The following is a 16,765-nucleotide window of genomic DNA, read 5'->3' as shown; positions in this document are numbered from 1 at the left end:
TCTTCCGACACAGAAAACAAACTCATGATAGCTGTGTCTTTCTTGGTTGTAAATTTTAAAAGGACCTGTCAGTACTTTGATATATATACACATATATATATATCAAAGATCCAAACTAAACACATAAAAAGGGTTAATTTGTTTATCTGGAGATTGATTTTATTTTACCTTACAAATAACAAATGTTTTTCCCCCATTTTCTCCAGCAAGTAGAATGAGTATCCTACAAAAGGCTAGAAAGTTTCTTTGTTCCACAAAGTGTAAGAACTCCAGCAACCGAACTCACAAATTGTAGGATTTTTTGAACATTAAAAAACCCTTTTCAAGAGTTCTTGGGTGGTCTAGTAGGTAAAGGATCTTGTGTTGTCACTGCTATGGTGTAGGCGTGATCCCTGACCTAAGAACTTCCACATGCCATGGGCATGGTAAAAAAAGAAAAAAAAAGGGGGACAAAGACTTCTTCAGGGAGGATTTTATAGTCTACTCTAGACATAATATTAATTTAAGTTCCAAAAGGGCAATTCCTGGGAATTCCCACTGTGGCTCAGCGGTAACTGAACTTGACTAGTACCCATGAGGATGTGAGTTTGATCCCTGGCCTTGCTCAGAGGGTTAAGGATCTGGTTGCTGTAAGCTGTAGCATAGGTTGCAGATGTGGCTCGGATCTAGCATTGCCGTGGCTGTGATGTAAGCTGGCAGCTATAGCTCTGATTCAACCCCTAGCCAGGGAACCTTCATATGCTGCAGGTGTGGCCCTAAAAACACAAAAAGTCCAAAACAAAAAACAAAAAACCACCAAAAACCTAGGATGCCTGTACAGAAACACACACACACACAAATCTGGGAAAAAAATCACAAGTCTACAGTGTTTATACAGGTAGTAGAATGATGAATGTTTAGTTTCCTCTTTTTATTTTTTTCTTTTTTACTTTTATTATAACAATCAAACACCATCTTTGCAGTTTAAGGTAAAAAGTTATAGACTGATGCTTAATTAAAGGACAAATTAAAGCCACACGTGTAAGATTAGAGGCCCCGATGAGATATTAAAACCAACTGCACATTTAAGAAAAAAATTTTGTCCAAGGAAGTTTTCATCTAGCTTCAGGTTCAAATTGGATATCAGTTGTAAAGACAAAGGGGAAAAAAAAAAAAACCTTTGGATGCAAATTCTTAAAATCCTTTCCATTTCACTTGACTATTTCAGATTTGGCTTTTGTTTTTCAAAAAGTTGAAAACTGGCCATCAGAGTTCTAATTTAGAAAAATCTGACTATACCCAATGAAGGTTTCCTCACTCACAACATTCCAAATACAACCTGAATCATATCAGTCTCCTAGGGTTAACTACCAACTCACAGAAGAATGCACTAAATGTTCCTTCAGGGAGGCAACAGGCAAAAGCTAGCCTGAGGGGAAAATTCTACAGGACAAGTGGCTAAGTTTCTTCAAAAGAAAAAAAAAAAAAAAAAGGAAGGAAAAAGATAAATGAGATGAACCTATAGATATAAAAGAAATTTGAGACATCAACTAATTGCAATGTGTGAAACTCATTTGCTATTATTATTACTGTTAAAAGATGACAGTGGTATTGTGGGATTTTTAATGACTGTATTAAGGCATATTTAAAAATCACATAATTCATCCATAAAGTGCATAATTCAATTTTTTTTTAGTAAATTCACCAAGTTGCAGAACCACCACTACAAATCAGTTTAGAATATTTCTATTACCCCAGTAAGATCCCTCACCTCCATTAACTATTAATTCCTCCCCACCCTCCTCTACACCAGCCCACTTTCTGACTCTACAGTTTTGCCTTTTCAGACCACATCATGTTAATGCAATCATACACTAAGCAGTCTCTTCCGTTTAGCTCTTTTCACTTTACCCATTCTTAAGGTTCATTTATGTCATAGCATGTATGAACAGTTTCTTTTTATTGCTGAAAAGTATTCCATTGTATGGACATAATTTTGTGTATTCATTTACCAGACAATAGGCAGGTAGGTTGTTTTCAACTTCCATTATGAATAATACTGTTGTGAACACTGGCGTGTGAATGCTGCTGTATGTGTGGATCTATACAAGTGAAACTGCTAGGTCATTATGGCAAATTAATATTTAACTTTTAAAGAAACTTTTAAAGTGCTTTGGCTATCAGCTTATTTAATCTCTACCTTAAGAGGAAGCTACTATTATCCCCATTTTAGGGATGAGGAAACAGAAAATCCTCCAGAAAGCTTAAGCAATGTGGTCAGGCCAGACTAGAATCCAATAGCCTGGCTTTTACATTCTGTGCACTTAACCACTGGGTCATATACTTTAAGCTCACCAACAAGTTAAACATTTCTTACAGCATATAAACAAGTTAAAACGAAGATATTAAATATAAAAATTCAGGTGACTTCTATGTACATATAAGAAGGGAATACATGTTAACTAAATTTCTGTGTATATCTAATAACATATATATGGTAATAACCCTTGTTATCTCTGAGTGGCAGAACATGACTAAATTTTTTTCTTTTTATTTAATTGTGTTTTCTTTAATTACAATGATCTATATACACAAGGCAATGTTCAAGATTAACAACATAAGACAATAAATGATTTGATGAATAGTAAGATTTTAAGTCCCTAATTTTTTAAAGGAAATTTTAAGATGTCTTAAGTAAGTACAGTGCACTGACCCTAAGTTGAGTGCTATGAACATAAAATTGATTAAAACTTAGGAACAAAGAAAGGCAACTCTAGAATGACAATATAGCTGTGCTAAGTGCTATAACAGAGCTATTCCTGCAGAGGAGTCATCTTAGTCAGACCAGAGACGAGAGGAGGAAGGCTTGCTGAAAGAGAAGATGCTGAACTCATCTGAGGGAATGATGTACATGTGCACTACTTCTAATTAGAGACTGCTTTATTAATAACAGAGCCACTGCTTAATTATTAAAAATGGAGACCATGCTTCAAATGCCAAATCTTTAATTTTTTTAAACCTCAGATTTTGTCAATTTCAAATATCCAATAAAGAATAGTAGATTCAAACCTGGAAGAAATATACAAATTCTTAGAAAAGTACAATCTTTCTAGACTAAACCAAGATGAAATAGAAAAGATGAATGGACCAATCATAAGCACTGAAATTGAAACTGTGATTAAAAAACTTCCAACAAACAAAAGTCCAGGACCAGATGGCTTCACAGGTGAATTCTATCAAACATTCAGATAAGAGCTAACACCTATCCTTCTGAAAGCATTCCAAAAAATCACAGAGAAAGGGACACTCCAAAACTCATTCTATGAGGCCACTATCACCCTGATACCAAAAACAAAGATATCACAAAAAAAGAAAATTACAGGCCAATTTCATTGATGAACATCGATGCAAAAATCCTCAACAAAATACTAGCAAACTGAATCCAACAATACATTAAAAGGATAGTACATCATGATCGAGTGGGATTTACCCCAGGGATGCAAGGGTTCTTCAATACCTGCAAATCAATCAGTGTGATACATTACATTAACAAACTGAAGAATAAAAACCACATGATACTCTCAATAGAAACGGAAAAAGCCTTTGACAAAATCCTACACCCATTTCTGATAAAAACCCTTCAGAAAGTGGGCATAGAGGGAACCTACCTCAACATAATAAAGGCCATATATAACAAACACACAGGTAACATCATTCTCAATGGTGAGAAGCTGAAAGAATTCCCACTGATATCAGGAACAAGACAAGAATGTCTGCTCTTGCCACTACTATTCAACATCGTTTTGGAAGTCCTAGCCACAGCAAACAGAGAAGTAAAAGAGATAAAAGGAATCCACATTGGAAAGGAAGAAGTAAAACTATCACTATTTGCAGATGACATGATAGTATACCTAGAGAATCCTAAAGACTCTACCAGAAAACTGTCAGAGCTCATCCATGAATTTGGCAAAGTCCTAGAATACAAAATTAATTTGCAGAAATCGACTGCACTTTTATGTACTATCAATGAAAGATCAGAAAGAGAAATTAGGGAAGCAATCCCGTTTACCATTGCATCCAAAAGAATAAAATACCTAGGAGTAAACCTACCTAAAGAGACAAAAGACCTGTACTCTGAAAACAATAAGACACTGATGAAAGAAATCAAAGATGACACAAATAGATGGAAAGACCACGCTCTTGAATTAAAAGTCAATATTATCGAAATGACTATACCACCCAAGGCAATCTACAGATTCAATGTAATCCCTAGCAAATTACCAAGGACATTTTTCACAGAACTTGAACAAAATATTTTAAAGTTTGTTTGGAAGCACAAAAGACCCAGAATAGCCAAAGATATCCTGGAAAAGAAAAATGGAGCTGGAGAAATCAGGCTCCCTGACTTCAGACTATACTACAAAGCAACAACCATCAAAACTTTATGTTACTGGCACAAAGACAGACATATAGATCAATGGAACAGGACAGAAAGTCCAGAATTAAACCCACGCACCTACAGCCAACTAGTCTATGACAAGGGAGGCAAAAACATACAATGGAGAAAAGACAGCTTGTTCAATAAGTGGTGCTGGGAAAATTGGACAGCCACATGGGAAAAGAATGAAATTAGAACACTCCCTAACACCATACACAAAAATCAACTCCAAATGGACACAAGACCTAGATATAAAACCAGATACTATAAAACTCTTAGAGGAAAACATAGGCCAAACACTCTCTGACATAAACGACAGCAACATCTTCTCAGATCCACCTCTTAGAGTCATGACAGTAAAAACAAAAATAAACAAATGGGACCTACTCAAACTTCAAAGTTTCTGCACAGCAAAGGAAACCCTGAACAAAATGCAAAGACAACCCACAGAATGGGAGAAAATCTTTGCAAGTGAATCGACTGACAAGGGATTCATCTCCAAAACCTACAAACACCTTCTGCAGCTCCATACCAAAAATACAAACAACCCCATCCAAAAATGGGCAGAAGATCTCAACAGACAGTTCTCCAAAGAAGACATACAGATGGCCAAAAAACACATGAAAAGATGTTCAACATCACTCATTATTAGAGAAATGTACATCAAAACCACGATGAGGTACCACCTTACACCAGCCAGAATGGCCATCATCAAAAAGTCTACAAACAAGAAGTGCTAGAGAGGGTGTGGAGAAAAAGGAACCCTAGGTACATTGTTGGTGGGACTGTAAATTGGTGCAACCACTGTGGAAAGCAGTAGGGAGATTCCTCAGAAAACTCAAAATAGAACTACCATTTGATCCAGCGATCCCACTTCTGGGAATTTATCCAGAAAAAAACGACGACTCGCAAAGACACAGGTACTCCCATGTTCATTGCAGCACTATTTGCAGTAGCCAAGACATGGAAACAACCTAAATGTCCATCGACAGAGGAGTGGATCAAGAAGATGTGGTACATATACACAATGGAATATTACCCAGCCATTAAAAAGAATGAAATACCAGCATTTTCAGCAACATGGATGGACCTAGAAACTATCATGCTAAGTGAAGTCAGACATACAATGACACAACAACACCAAATGCTTTCACTGACATGTGGAATCTGAAAAAAGGGCACAGTGAACTTGTTTGCAGAACAGATACTGACTCACAGACTTTGAAAAACTTATGGTTTCCAAAGAAGACAGTTTGGAGGGTGGGGGGATGCTTGGGGGATGGTATGGAAATCCTATAAAATTGGACTGTGATGAATCATTGTACAACTATAAATGTAATAAATTCATTGAGTAATAAAGAAAATTTTAAAAATAAAATTAAAAAGATTAGTTCCCATTGTCAATACATCCTTCATCTTAATGTTAATGGCACTTCTAAAAAGTCTACTGATGATCTAAGTCAGGGTGGGCAAACTTCTGCTGCAGGTGGCCTGGTTTGCTAAGAACAGTTTTTTTTGCAAGGAACAGTTTTTACATTTTAGGAGTGAGAAAGGAGAGAGAGAGGGAGAGAGAGGACTATATACAGAGACTGACCACATGTGTTCAAAAAACCCTAAAATATTTTCCATCTTGACTTACATAGAGAAAGTGGCCAGGAGTTGCCATTGTGGCACAGTGGAAAATGAATCTGACTAGTAACCATGAGGATGCGGGTTTGATCCCTGGCTTTGCTCAGTGGGTTAAGGATACAGCCATGAGCTGTGGTGTAGATCTCAGATGAGGCTCAGTTGCTGTGGCTGTGACATAGGCGAGCAGCTGCAGCTCTGATTCGACCCCTAGCCTGGGAATTTACTTATAGCACTGGTGAGCCCTAAAAAGCAAAAGAAAAATCTGTCTATCCTTAAAAAAAATTTATGGAATGGACTGGTGCCTATACCTAAAGGCACCACCAAAAAGGCACTATCATCACCATAGAACTCAGTCTAGACACTAGGACACTTATGGTGGGAGGGAAAAAGAGAGGGAAAGGGTTTTTAAGAGTATGTAGTTAGTTCAGAAAAGATATTAGTTTTACAGGGGGTTAGGGGAACTCAGGGACAGAGCATAGTTGAAGCAGAAAAAAAAAAAGAAAAAATATTTATTGTGTAGTCTTAGGAGTTTTATAAGCTACTCGAGGTGGAAGGCAAAAAAACAATGATTACAGTATTAAGGATCCATAAAATGTGAGAGCTTGGTTTATACAGGAAACAGACTCAGAAGTGTAGTTACTTGCACAAGTTCAGAGAGTAAGAGAGTGGGATGCAAAGAACTGGACCACAACCACTAAATCTCAGTTCTTTCCACTGCACTGCTCCCCCCACCCCCACGCCCAACAGTGTTAATCTAGAAATACACCACTATCAATCTGTGACAAGTTAGCAAAATTGAGTCCAGAAAGAACTAAGTGTCCTTAGGAGCTCCCTTCCATCCCGCAATTATTTGTTATTTTTTAGGGAAGAATTGGGCAAGGTGTCTACCTGTCTCAAAAGAGGTGGAGGAAAGAGTAGACAGGGGTCCTATTTGCCAGATGTTGGAAACCATGAGAAAATGTCGACCAAACATTAAAACAAGCCTGAAAGATAACCAGTGGCTGACGGCAGTAAGAAACATCAAATTTCAATTGACTTACCTGGCTCCAATTTTATTACTTTAATTGCTGCCAATTCACCGGTGTTAACATTCCGTGCCTAAAAAAGAAGGAAAGAAATTGTGAAAAAAGGTTCCAGAAAATCTTTATAAAATGTCACTTCAGCTTACTATTTATTTTCAATTATCGAGAAGAATTTTTTCTTTTTAGGGCCACATCTTTGGCATATGGAAGTTTCCAGGCTAGGGAACGAATGGGGCTAGTGCTGTCAGCCTACACCACAGCCAGCAACTAGAGATCAGAGCCGAGTCTGCGACCTACATCACAGTTCATGGCAACGCTGGAACCTTAACCCAGTGAGCTAGCCAGGGATAGAACCCACATCCTCATGGATACTAGTTGGATTTGTTTCCACTGCACTAGAATGGGAAGTCCCAGAAATGTATTTTTTTTGTCTTTTTTCTTTTTAGGGCCACACCTGCAGCATACAGAGATTCCCAGGCTAGGGTCCAATTAGAGCTATAGCTGCTGGCCTACACCACAGCTACAGCAATGCCAGATCCCAGCCACGTCTTCGACCTACACACCACAGCTCATGGCAACGCTGGATTGTTAACCCACTGAGTGAGGCCAGGGATCGAACTTATGTCCTCATGGATACTAGTCAGATTCATTTTCGCTGACCCATGACAGGAACTCCCAGGAATGTTTTTTAAAGAACTTCAAAAATGATTTATATTTACAAAACAAACAATATATTCTTCACAATGATTTCAACTTTGATCCATGTAAAAATTTAATAATGGTGATAATAATATCTAATTCATACACAGACCTTATTATGTGCCAGGCACTATTCTAAGTCTTCTTATATTAATTCATTTAATCCCAACAACATTATGAGGTAGGTACTAATATTACTCCCATGTTCAGGAGAGGAATCTGAAGCACAGAGAAGTGAAGTTGCAGAACATGTCAAGGCCACACTGCTAGCTAATAAGTGACAGTGCTGTGATTCTAATCCAAACAGTTCGACTCCAAGTCTAAGCTTTTAAAATGAGTATTACCTCTATTACCATTCAATCAAAAGCTGGTAAAATTCTGAATTGGTTAACTAGCTTAATTTTATTTTTTTGTCTTTTTAGGGCTGCACCTGCAGCATATGGATGTTCCCAGGCTAGGGGTCTAATCAAAGCAGTAGCCACCGGCCTGCACCACAGCCACAGCAATGCCAGATCCGAGCCATGTCTGCAACCTATACCACAGCTCTTGGCAACGCCAGATGCTTAACCTACTGAGTGAGGCCAGGAATCGAACCCATGTCCTCATGGATACTAGTTGGGTTCATTAACTCCTGAGACACAATGGAAACTCTTAAATTTTAAAACATTAGAATATGGAAAGCAAAGAGCATTATATAACTATAAAAACAACTCCCTTTCGTCTGTTTTAACACATCTTATAGTACAATGAAGTGCAGTTCAATACAAAACAAATATGTTTTTACACCCATATATTTAAAAATAAAAATAAGAGTTCTCTTGTGACACAGTGTGTTAAAGATCTGGCTTTGTCACCGCAGTGGCTTCGTTGGTTTGAACCCTGACCCGGGAACTTCCACATGTTGTGAGCATGAGCAGAAAAAAAAAAAAAAAAAAGAAGAAGAAAATCATTTAAAAAATTAATCCAGAGAGTTCCCACTGTGGTGCAGTGGGTTAGGTTTGATTGCATGCCTTGGGTAGCTACAGAGGTGTGATTCGATCCTTGGCCCAGTGCAATGGGTTAAAGGTTCTGGCATTGCAAGTCGCAGTTGTGGATCAGATTCAATCCCTAGCCTGGGAACTTCCATATGCTATGGGTGTGGACATAAAAAGAAAATAAATAAATATCCATAATATTAGACTGCTGGTAATATAAATAGGCGGAAACTGTCTTTTCAATTTGTATAAAATGGCAGTAATTCTTTGTTGATTTAAGATTTTTTTATACTTAGATTTCAAAATAATATTTTAAACTATTTACTAAAATTAATAAATTGATTTTCATATCAATAGATGAAAACCAATATATTCCCTGATCACAGAAAGATTCATCCAGGTGACCAGAATTAATCTTAGTTGTAATGCTAAGATCAGTGAATCGGAGTTTCCATGGCTCAGATTCGTCTCCAGTGGAAACGAATCTGACTAGTATCCATGAGGACGAAGGTTTTGATCCCTGGCCTTGCTCAGTGGGTTAAGGATCCGGCATTGCCATGAGCTGTGTGTGGTGTAGGTTGCAGATGCGGCTTGGATCTGACATTGCTGTGGCTGTGGCATAGGCGGGCAGTTAAAGCTCAAATTTGACCTCTAGCCTGGGGAACCTCCATGTGCCACGGGTGCAGCCCTAAAAAGCAAAAAGATCAATCACCTACAAGGGAAGACAAGTGCATCAAGAGTGGAATCCTTCTAAGAATACTGGGGCATTAAAAAAATCAGTTCCAAAGAAGACATATATATGAGATACAGCCACTCCTGAAATATAAATTTTAACCCTTAAACTCAAAGAACAAAGGCATTAAAACATGTAAGAAAAAATTAAAATAAAACTTTTGGGGAAAATTGATTCCTTTTGGAAAAAATTCTTTAATAAACACTAACGATGCCAACCTATTATAGGCAGTTCAATAGAATTGAATATTTATTTCAAACTAAACTTAATTTCCATTACATGAAAGACATTACAAATAGTGCCAGATAAGTTATTTTTTCCCTTCCCTAGGATGAGAAGATATATAGATGTAAAATTAGAGTATCATTCTGGGAGCATTTTGTAAAGAAGATGGAGCAGAGTGTACTTGTGAAATATTCAAGTACATCACATTAACATTAGCCATAAATCTTCTCAAACACTATCAGAACTACTTGCCTTTCCTCACACTGCATTTATCTTTTCTGTTAGGTTCCTCCTTGATCCTTTGTCCTTTAATCCACATCTTTTTTAGCACTTCTCTAAATAAAATAATACATTACTCTAATTCTCAATTCTCCATTTTTAAAACTTTGCTATGGTCTTATTTTCTGTTTATTGAAAAGAAACTCAGAGTATGGATAATTCCACTATGGACAAGCAAAAAAAAAAAAAAAAAAAAAAAAAGAATTCCAAGAAAGCTAGGATGACTATTTTTATAGTTGAAATTTTTGTTCCCAACTGACCACAAGGGGGCACACTCTCTACTGACAAGTTAAACTGTCCAAAATGGCTGCAGTACTCAATGCATTCTTCTAAAAATAGATTTAACACCAGCACATATTTAACAGAAAAACTATGACAATAAACTACTGATAATTAGCTTACTGAAGTCAATTATTTACTGTAGGCCTGACTTATGGATACAATTTTTCAAAATTTAAACCAGGCCAAAAATTTCTAAAGGATAACAATTGGTTCTTTAGTGTCAATAAAAAAAACAAGACAGCTAAAATGATTATTGCTCTTTTTGGCTTCTAAAATATTTTCCAACATGTAACTTATTTGACAGAATTAAGGTAATTCACAAAAAAGGGAAGAAAAATAACATTAAAAAACCCTAAGGAAACTTGAATTTCTGAGCCTTTCCTTATCAAAATCCTTATGTTTATTAATGAAAGGTGTTTAAAGCATTGTAATTCAAGAATCTTGGATTTCTAGCTAAAATAAATCATATTTTGCTGTCTCTAAATTCATAGGAATCAAGGTTAAACACAGGTAAATGATCTGGTAATACCTTGTACCTGCTATTCTATTTTCAATCACCAAGAGAAATTGACAAGAAAAAAGAGAACAAGATAAATATCATAAAATATCATGTATAAAGTTAGAAATTTCTAAATAGGTATCAGTAATGTAAATTTTACAGATTTGTCCAGCGCAGAAAATTGAGGATAAATATTCTCAGCTTCCAGACCTAGGCTTCTGCCACATCACTGACTTGACCACCTTTCTCACACGCTCCGACAGTGATGTTCAGATATGCTCTTGAGTTTAAAACTTTTCAGGAGTACACACCCTTGCTTTAAAGACACAAACTCAAACCCCCATCAGACAATTTTGTATATTCACTAATTATGTAGCCATCATTCCTATCTAATTCTGAAACATTTTTATCACCCAAGAAACCCCCCAGACCCATTAGCAGTTACTCCCTATTCCTTCTACCCTCCCCTCCAAGTCCCTGACAACTGGTACTGGTCCATTTGCTGTCTCTACGGCTATTTCATAGATACGTGGTCCTTTGTGACTAGCTTCTTTCGCTGAGCATGTTTTCAGGTTCATCCATGTTGCAGCATTTATCAGTACTTTATTCCTTCTGCTGCTAAATAACAGGTCACTGTAGGGAAAAACCACATTGTTTTATCCTTTTATCAGTTGAAGGATGTTTGGGTTGTTTCCATTTTGGGCTCTTATGAATAATGCTTCTTTGAATACTGTGTGGACCTATGTTTTCAATTCTCTTGGGTATAGACCGCAAAGTGGAATGGCTGAATCACATGGTAACTCTATGTTTAGCTTTTTGAAGAACTGACAAACTTTGTTCAAAGTGGCTGCACCATTTAATGTATCACCGGCAACATATGAAGGTTCCAATTTCTCCACATTGGTGCCAATATTTATTATTACCTAGCTTTTTTAACTTTAGCTTTCCTAGTGGGTGTGAAGTGCTATCTCTTCATGGTTTGACTTACAACTCACTAATGATGAATCATACCGAGCATCTTTTCATATGCTTGTCATCTGAACATCTTCATTGGAAAAATGTCTACCCAAGTCTTCATCCATTTTTAATTGTATCATATTTTTATTGCTGACTTTTAAACATTTTTTATAGATCATGCTCTAAGTCTCTTCTTGGTTACATGACTTGTAAATATTTAATTCCACTCTCAGTTTTCTTAATTTTCTTAATGGTGTTCTTTTGAAGCTCAAAATTTTTAAATTTTGATGAAATCCAACTTACCTATTTTTAGTTGCTCATGCTTTGGGTATTACAGCTAAGAAACTATTGCCTAGAACCCAAGGTGACAGAGATTTTTTCCTATGTTTTCTTCTAAGAATTTCATAGTTTTAGCTCTTGCATTTGGATTTAGGAGCCACCATTTTGAATGAATTTTTATACGGTGTCAGGCAAGGCTCATATTTTACTCTTTTGCAGATGGATAGTTGTGAAACGGCATTTTAACTATAAGACTGTTTACTACCTGGCCTATGTATTTCCAGTCACTCCTTAATCTGCACTTTATGCTCTAGCCAAATGAAACAATTTGCCATTCCCCAATGCTATCCATGCTTTTGCCCTTTGGCACTTACTGCCTAGACACCTTCCCTAACTCCCTTCCCCAGCCTAACTCCTAAACATCTTTTAAAGCTCAGCTTAGCAGTTCCCGTCATGTGCAGCAGAAATGAATCCAACTAGGAACCATGAGGTTGCAGGTTCGATCCCTGGCCTCAGTGGGTTAAGGATCTGGCGTTGCTGTGAGCTGTGGTGTAGGTCACAGATGCGGCTCGGATCTGGCATTGCTGTGGCTGTGGTGTAGGCCAGCGGCTACAGATCTGATTAGGCCCCTAGCCTGGGAAACTCCATATGCTGTGGGTGCAGCCCTAAAAAAGACAAAAAAAATAAAAAATTAAAAAAAATAAAGCTCAGCTTGGATTATTATCACTTCCCACAAGCCTTTCCTGAGCCCCATTCAAGTTTAGACATCCCTGGGTAATAACCTTTCTCAAATGAGGGTGGGCATGGTGAGGAAGATCCTGCAGATTTTCCTGCTGATCTCATTTTAAAGGAGCTCTTGGAAACTATTATGTTTCAAACTGTCCCAAAAATCAGTTTGGTTCACTCAACTTTTTAGAAGATATTCATATTAACACAAGTTTGGGAAAGGGTTTTTCTGAGATGATTTCATGCTGATTGCTGAGTTATCACCAACTATCAGCAAAGTGTTCCCTGAGTGTGAGAACGGGAGTAAACAACAATCAAAAAGCAAGCATTATGCAGTAAAAACTGTGTTACCTACTACATAAAGTGAGTTAGATAACTGCCAATAAAAGATCTGATCATCTGCTTTGTACCAAGCATCTCCTGGCAGTCAAAGGATACTATTCAGAAAGGTTCTGAAAGGGGAATGAAAAAATGCAAAGTTTAGGGCTGGCTCTGCCAGTAACAAGCAAGGGCATTTGAACAAGTAATTTCCCTTGTGTTTTCTCCTTCTAGTTTAAAAATAAAGTGAAAAAAACCTATTTCTGGAGTTCCCATCATGGCGCAGTGGTTAATGAATCCGACTAGGAACCATGAAGTTGCGAGTTCAATCCCTGACCTTGCTCAGTGGGTTAAGGATCCGGCATCGCTGTGAACTATGGTGTAGGTTTCAGACACGGCTTGGACCCTGCGTTGCTGTGGCTCTGGCGTAGGCCAGCAGCTACAGCTCCGATTCGACCCCTAGCCTGGGAATCCCCATATGTCGCAGGAGTGACCCAAGAAACGGCAAAAAGACAAAAACAAAAACAAAAAAAACTATTTCCAAGTTTCTTTCTAATTCTATTTCTTTTTTTTTTTTTTTTTTTGTCTTTTTGCTATTTCTTGGGCCGCTCCTGTGGTATATGGAGGTTCCCAAGCTAGGGGTCAAATCGGAGCTGTAGCTGCCAGCCTACGCCAGAGCCACAGCAACACGGGATCCGAGCCGCGTCTGCGACCTACACCACAGCTCACGGCAACGCCGGAACCTTGACCCACTGAGCAAGGGCAGGGATGGAATCCACAACCTCATGGTTCCTAGTCGGATTCGTTAACCACTGCGCCACGACGGGAACTCCCCTTCTAATTCTAAAAGTCAATGTTTACCTAAAATAATGTACGTCTAAATTAACAGACTCCAAATACTGAGCCAGCTGGCTAGTTATACAAGAATCATATGAAGAGTTTAAAAACAAAACAAACAAAAAAACTACCACCACTGATTATTAATCAAAGGACTTAGGGTGGGACACAGGAATCTGTATTTAAAGCTACTGAGGTGTTTCTGATGCTCAGCTAAGTTCAGGGACCTGGTCTAAGGCACTGTGCCATGTGAGTTTTCTAAAATATAAATACCTACTTCTAAGTCTAAAAAGGGTGTTACAGGGATAGCTTTTATGAAGAAAATACCATTTAAGCAGAGGTTTGAGAGATGGGGTAGATTATAACAAACATAAGAGGGATGGGAAAGAGGGCAGAGAAAGAAAAGCGTGAGTAAAGGTACAGGGACAGAAAACAGACTATTTTGATGTATGGGGCAGGCCAAACCTTAGGGTGTCTCCCATATAAATACTCTCAGAGGGGAACAGCTAACCCAGAGTCCCTGATGAAGGAAGTTTTGTTTGCTCTTCCAACTTACTTGGACTAAGTATGAGGCTACTACCAGGGCAAGCAGTTCACAGGAAGACTGATGGCCAAGTGATGTACATGTCTGGTTTGCCCAGGACACTCCCAGGTTATGCTAATTGTCCTAGCAGAATTATTAGCAGTGCCCATTTTCACTCTCAAGTTTATAATTAAACGTTTATTTAACTTTGGATGATAAATCATAAGATCACTCTACTTATAAACCCTGAGATGACATGAAAAAGGAAAAGGCCAATTGGATTCTCTAAAATAAGGGTCAGCAAACATGCCTGTTTTTTATAAATGAGGCTTTACTGGAGAAGAACCATGTTTATTTTATTTTACTTATTTTTTAATGATTTTAATTTTTTCCATTATAGCTGGTTGCCATGTTCATTCAAGTACTGTTTATGGCTGCTTTCACAATACAACAGTAAAGCTGAGCAGCTTAAATGAAGACCACACGGACCACAAAACCTAAAGCATTTATTTACTATCTTGTCCTTTTACAGAAAAAAGTGGTTGACCCCCACTCTAAAACAGCACTGCTCACTAGAATCTTCTGCATTAATGGAAATGTTCTAGTCCTGTACTGTTCATGACTGCAGCCTCATGCTACATGTAGCTAGTAATCAAATGAAATGTAGTTGGACTGTATTTAATTATTTGCACATGCAATTCGATATTTAAATGTGAAGGGCTTTATAATGTTTCAGATGTTTAAATATTTTAAAATTTTATTGAGATGTAATTGACATACAACATTGTATTAGTTTTAGATGACCCAAGGAGAGGCCTCAGGAGAACCCAGTCCTAATGACACCTCACTCCTGGACTGTGAGAAAATAAAATTCCAATTGTTTGAACCACCCAGTCTGTGGTATTTTTTCATGGCAGCCCTAGCAAACAAACACACTGAGCAACAGTTTTTAACTTGTAATGACGTCCAATTTATCAACTTTTATTTTATGCTTCTGGTGTCATGTCCAAGACTTTATTCAACCTTAAGTCATAAAGATTTTCTTCTATGTTTTCTTCTAAAAGAACAAGTTTTACATTTATATTTGTGATACACTGAGTTAATGTATGTTTTAGTTTTGTTTTGTGAAGTTTAGGCCAACATTCCTTTTTTTTTGTTTGTTTTCTGCATGCGTATGTCCAACAATCCCAATACTATTTGTTGAAAAGATGGTCTTTCTTTCATTGAACTGCCTTTCACCTTTGTCAAAATCAAGCTGCTATATTTGTGTGGGTCTATTTGTGGATTCTACATTGATCCATTGATCTTGTGTCTATTCCTTACCCACAGGACACACAATCTTGATTACTATAGCTTTACAGTTAAGTCAGATATTGTGATTCCTCCAACTTAACTTTTCTTTTTAGAAGTTCCTTTAGCTATTCTAGGTCCTTTGCCTTTTCATGGAAATTTTAGAATCTCTGTCTCTATATTTATTTTTAAAAACCCTGCTGAGATTCTGTAGATTAGAATTATAGTTCAATTTGTAGAAAACTGACATCTTTACTATGCAGAATCTTTCAATTCATGAACACTACTCTCTATTTCTTTGATATCTTTCATGATTGTTTTATAGTTAGCAGCATACAGATCTTACACATTATTTAAATTTTGATTTTAACAGCCATGTGTACATTGACAATTGTATTAGACATGACAGCTCTAAGAAGTTTGAACCACCATGCAACATAACCCAGTGTGAAAAAGATACCATAAAGTTGTGACAGTGTCTTACCAAGTAGGACCTGGGGCAAACTAAAGATTTAAAGAAACAGAAAAGACACAATGAGGAGACAATTTAAAAACAGCAGAACAGAACAAAGGCACAGAAAAAATAAGAGACTATGAGAAAAAAACATATCTCCAAAGCTGCCTTGAGTTCCTAACAACTTCCCAGTTCCATATCACATGCATCTTTACAATAGCTTCTCTTTTCTTAAATTAACTTGAATGGCTCTTTGTTTCTTGAAACCAGAGGATGTTGAAAATCTGAATTTTTAGAGCTGTACGATGCTAATTTCAAAAAAAAAAAATTGAGACTACCATACTAGTTTTCTTTTTAATGCATTTAACAGCTAATGATTGTATATAGACATGGAAAATAATCTATAACTGATTAAAAAAACCACAGTAATAAGTTATAATTCAAAGTTTAATTTTTAAGTTGTTTGGAATTCAAAATAGACTTGTTCCATTTTTTTTCTTTTTTTTTTTTACTTGTTCCATATTAATAACACTTTTCAGTGGTAACTGGCAGACTACAAATGTCAAATGAATTAATAATATAGATAAAACTGAATAGTGGCATTAAGTTTGGGAAACCACAA

The 16,765-nt window shown here is 37.0% G+C and overlaps 1 protein-coding gene across 7 annotated transcripts in view; it reads right to left on the bottom strand.

Annotated features, from left to right (window-relative positions):
* MAP4K3 (mitogen-activated protein kinase kinase kinase kinase 3) overlaps positions 1–16,765 on the bottom strand; it is a 197,520-nt gene that overhangs the window by 120,303 nt on the left and 60,452 nt on the right. For all 7 annotated transcript variants that reach the window (XR_002342963.1, XM_021088336.1, XM_021088339.1 and 4 more), the window contains exon 2: positions 7,087–7,144. Coding sequence is in view for 6 of the 7 variants with exons in the window: in XM_021088336.1 (XP_020943995.1) it covers positions 7,087–7,144 (58 nt within the window). In the remaining variant the exon portion in view is untranslated. The remainder of the gene's footprint in view (positions 1–7,086; positions 7,145–16,765) is intronic.

Source organism: Sus scrofa, chromosome 3, assembly GCF_000003025.6.
Source record: "Sus scrofa isolate TJ Tabasco breed Duroc chromosome 3, Sscrofa11.1, whole genome shotgun sequence".
Taxonomy (NCBI): Eukaryota; Metazoa; Chordata; class Mammalia; order Artiodactyla; family Suidae; genus Sus; species Sus scrofa.
This window is presented reverse-complemented; position numbering and strand designations above follow the sequence as displayed.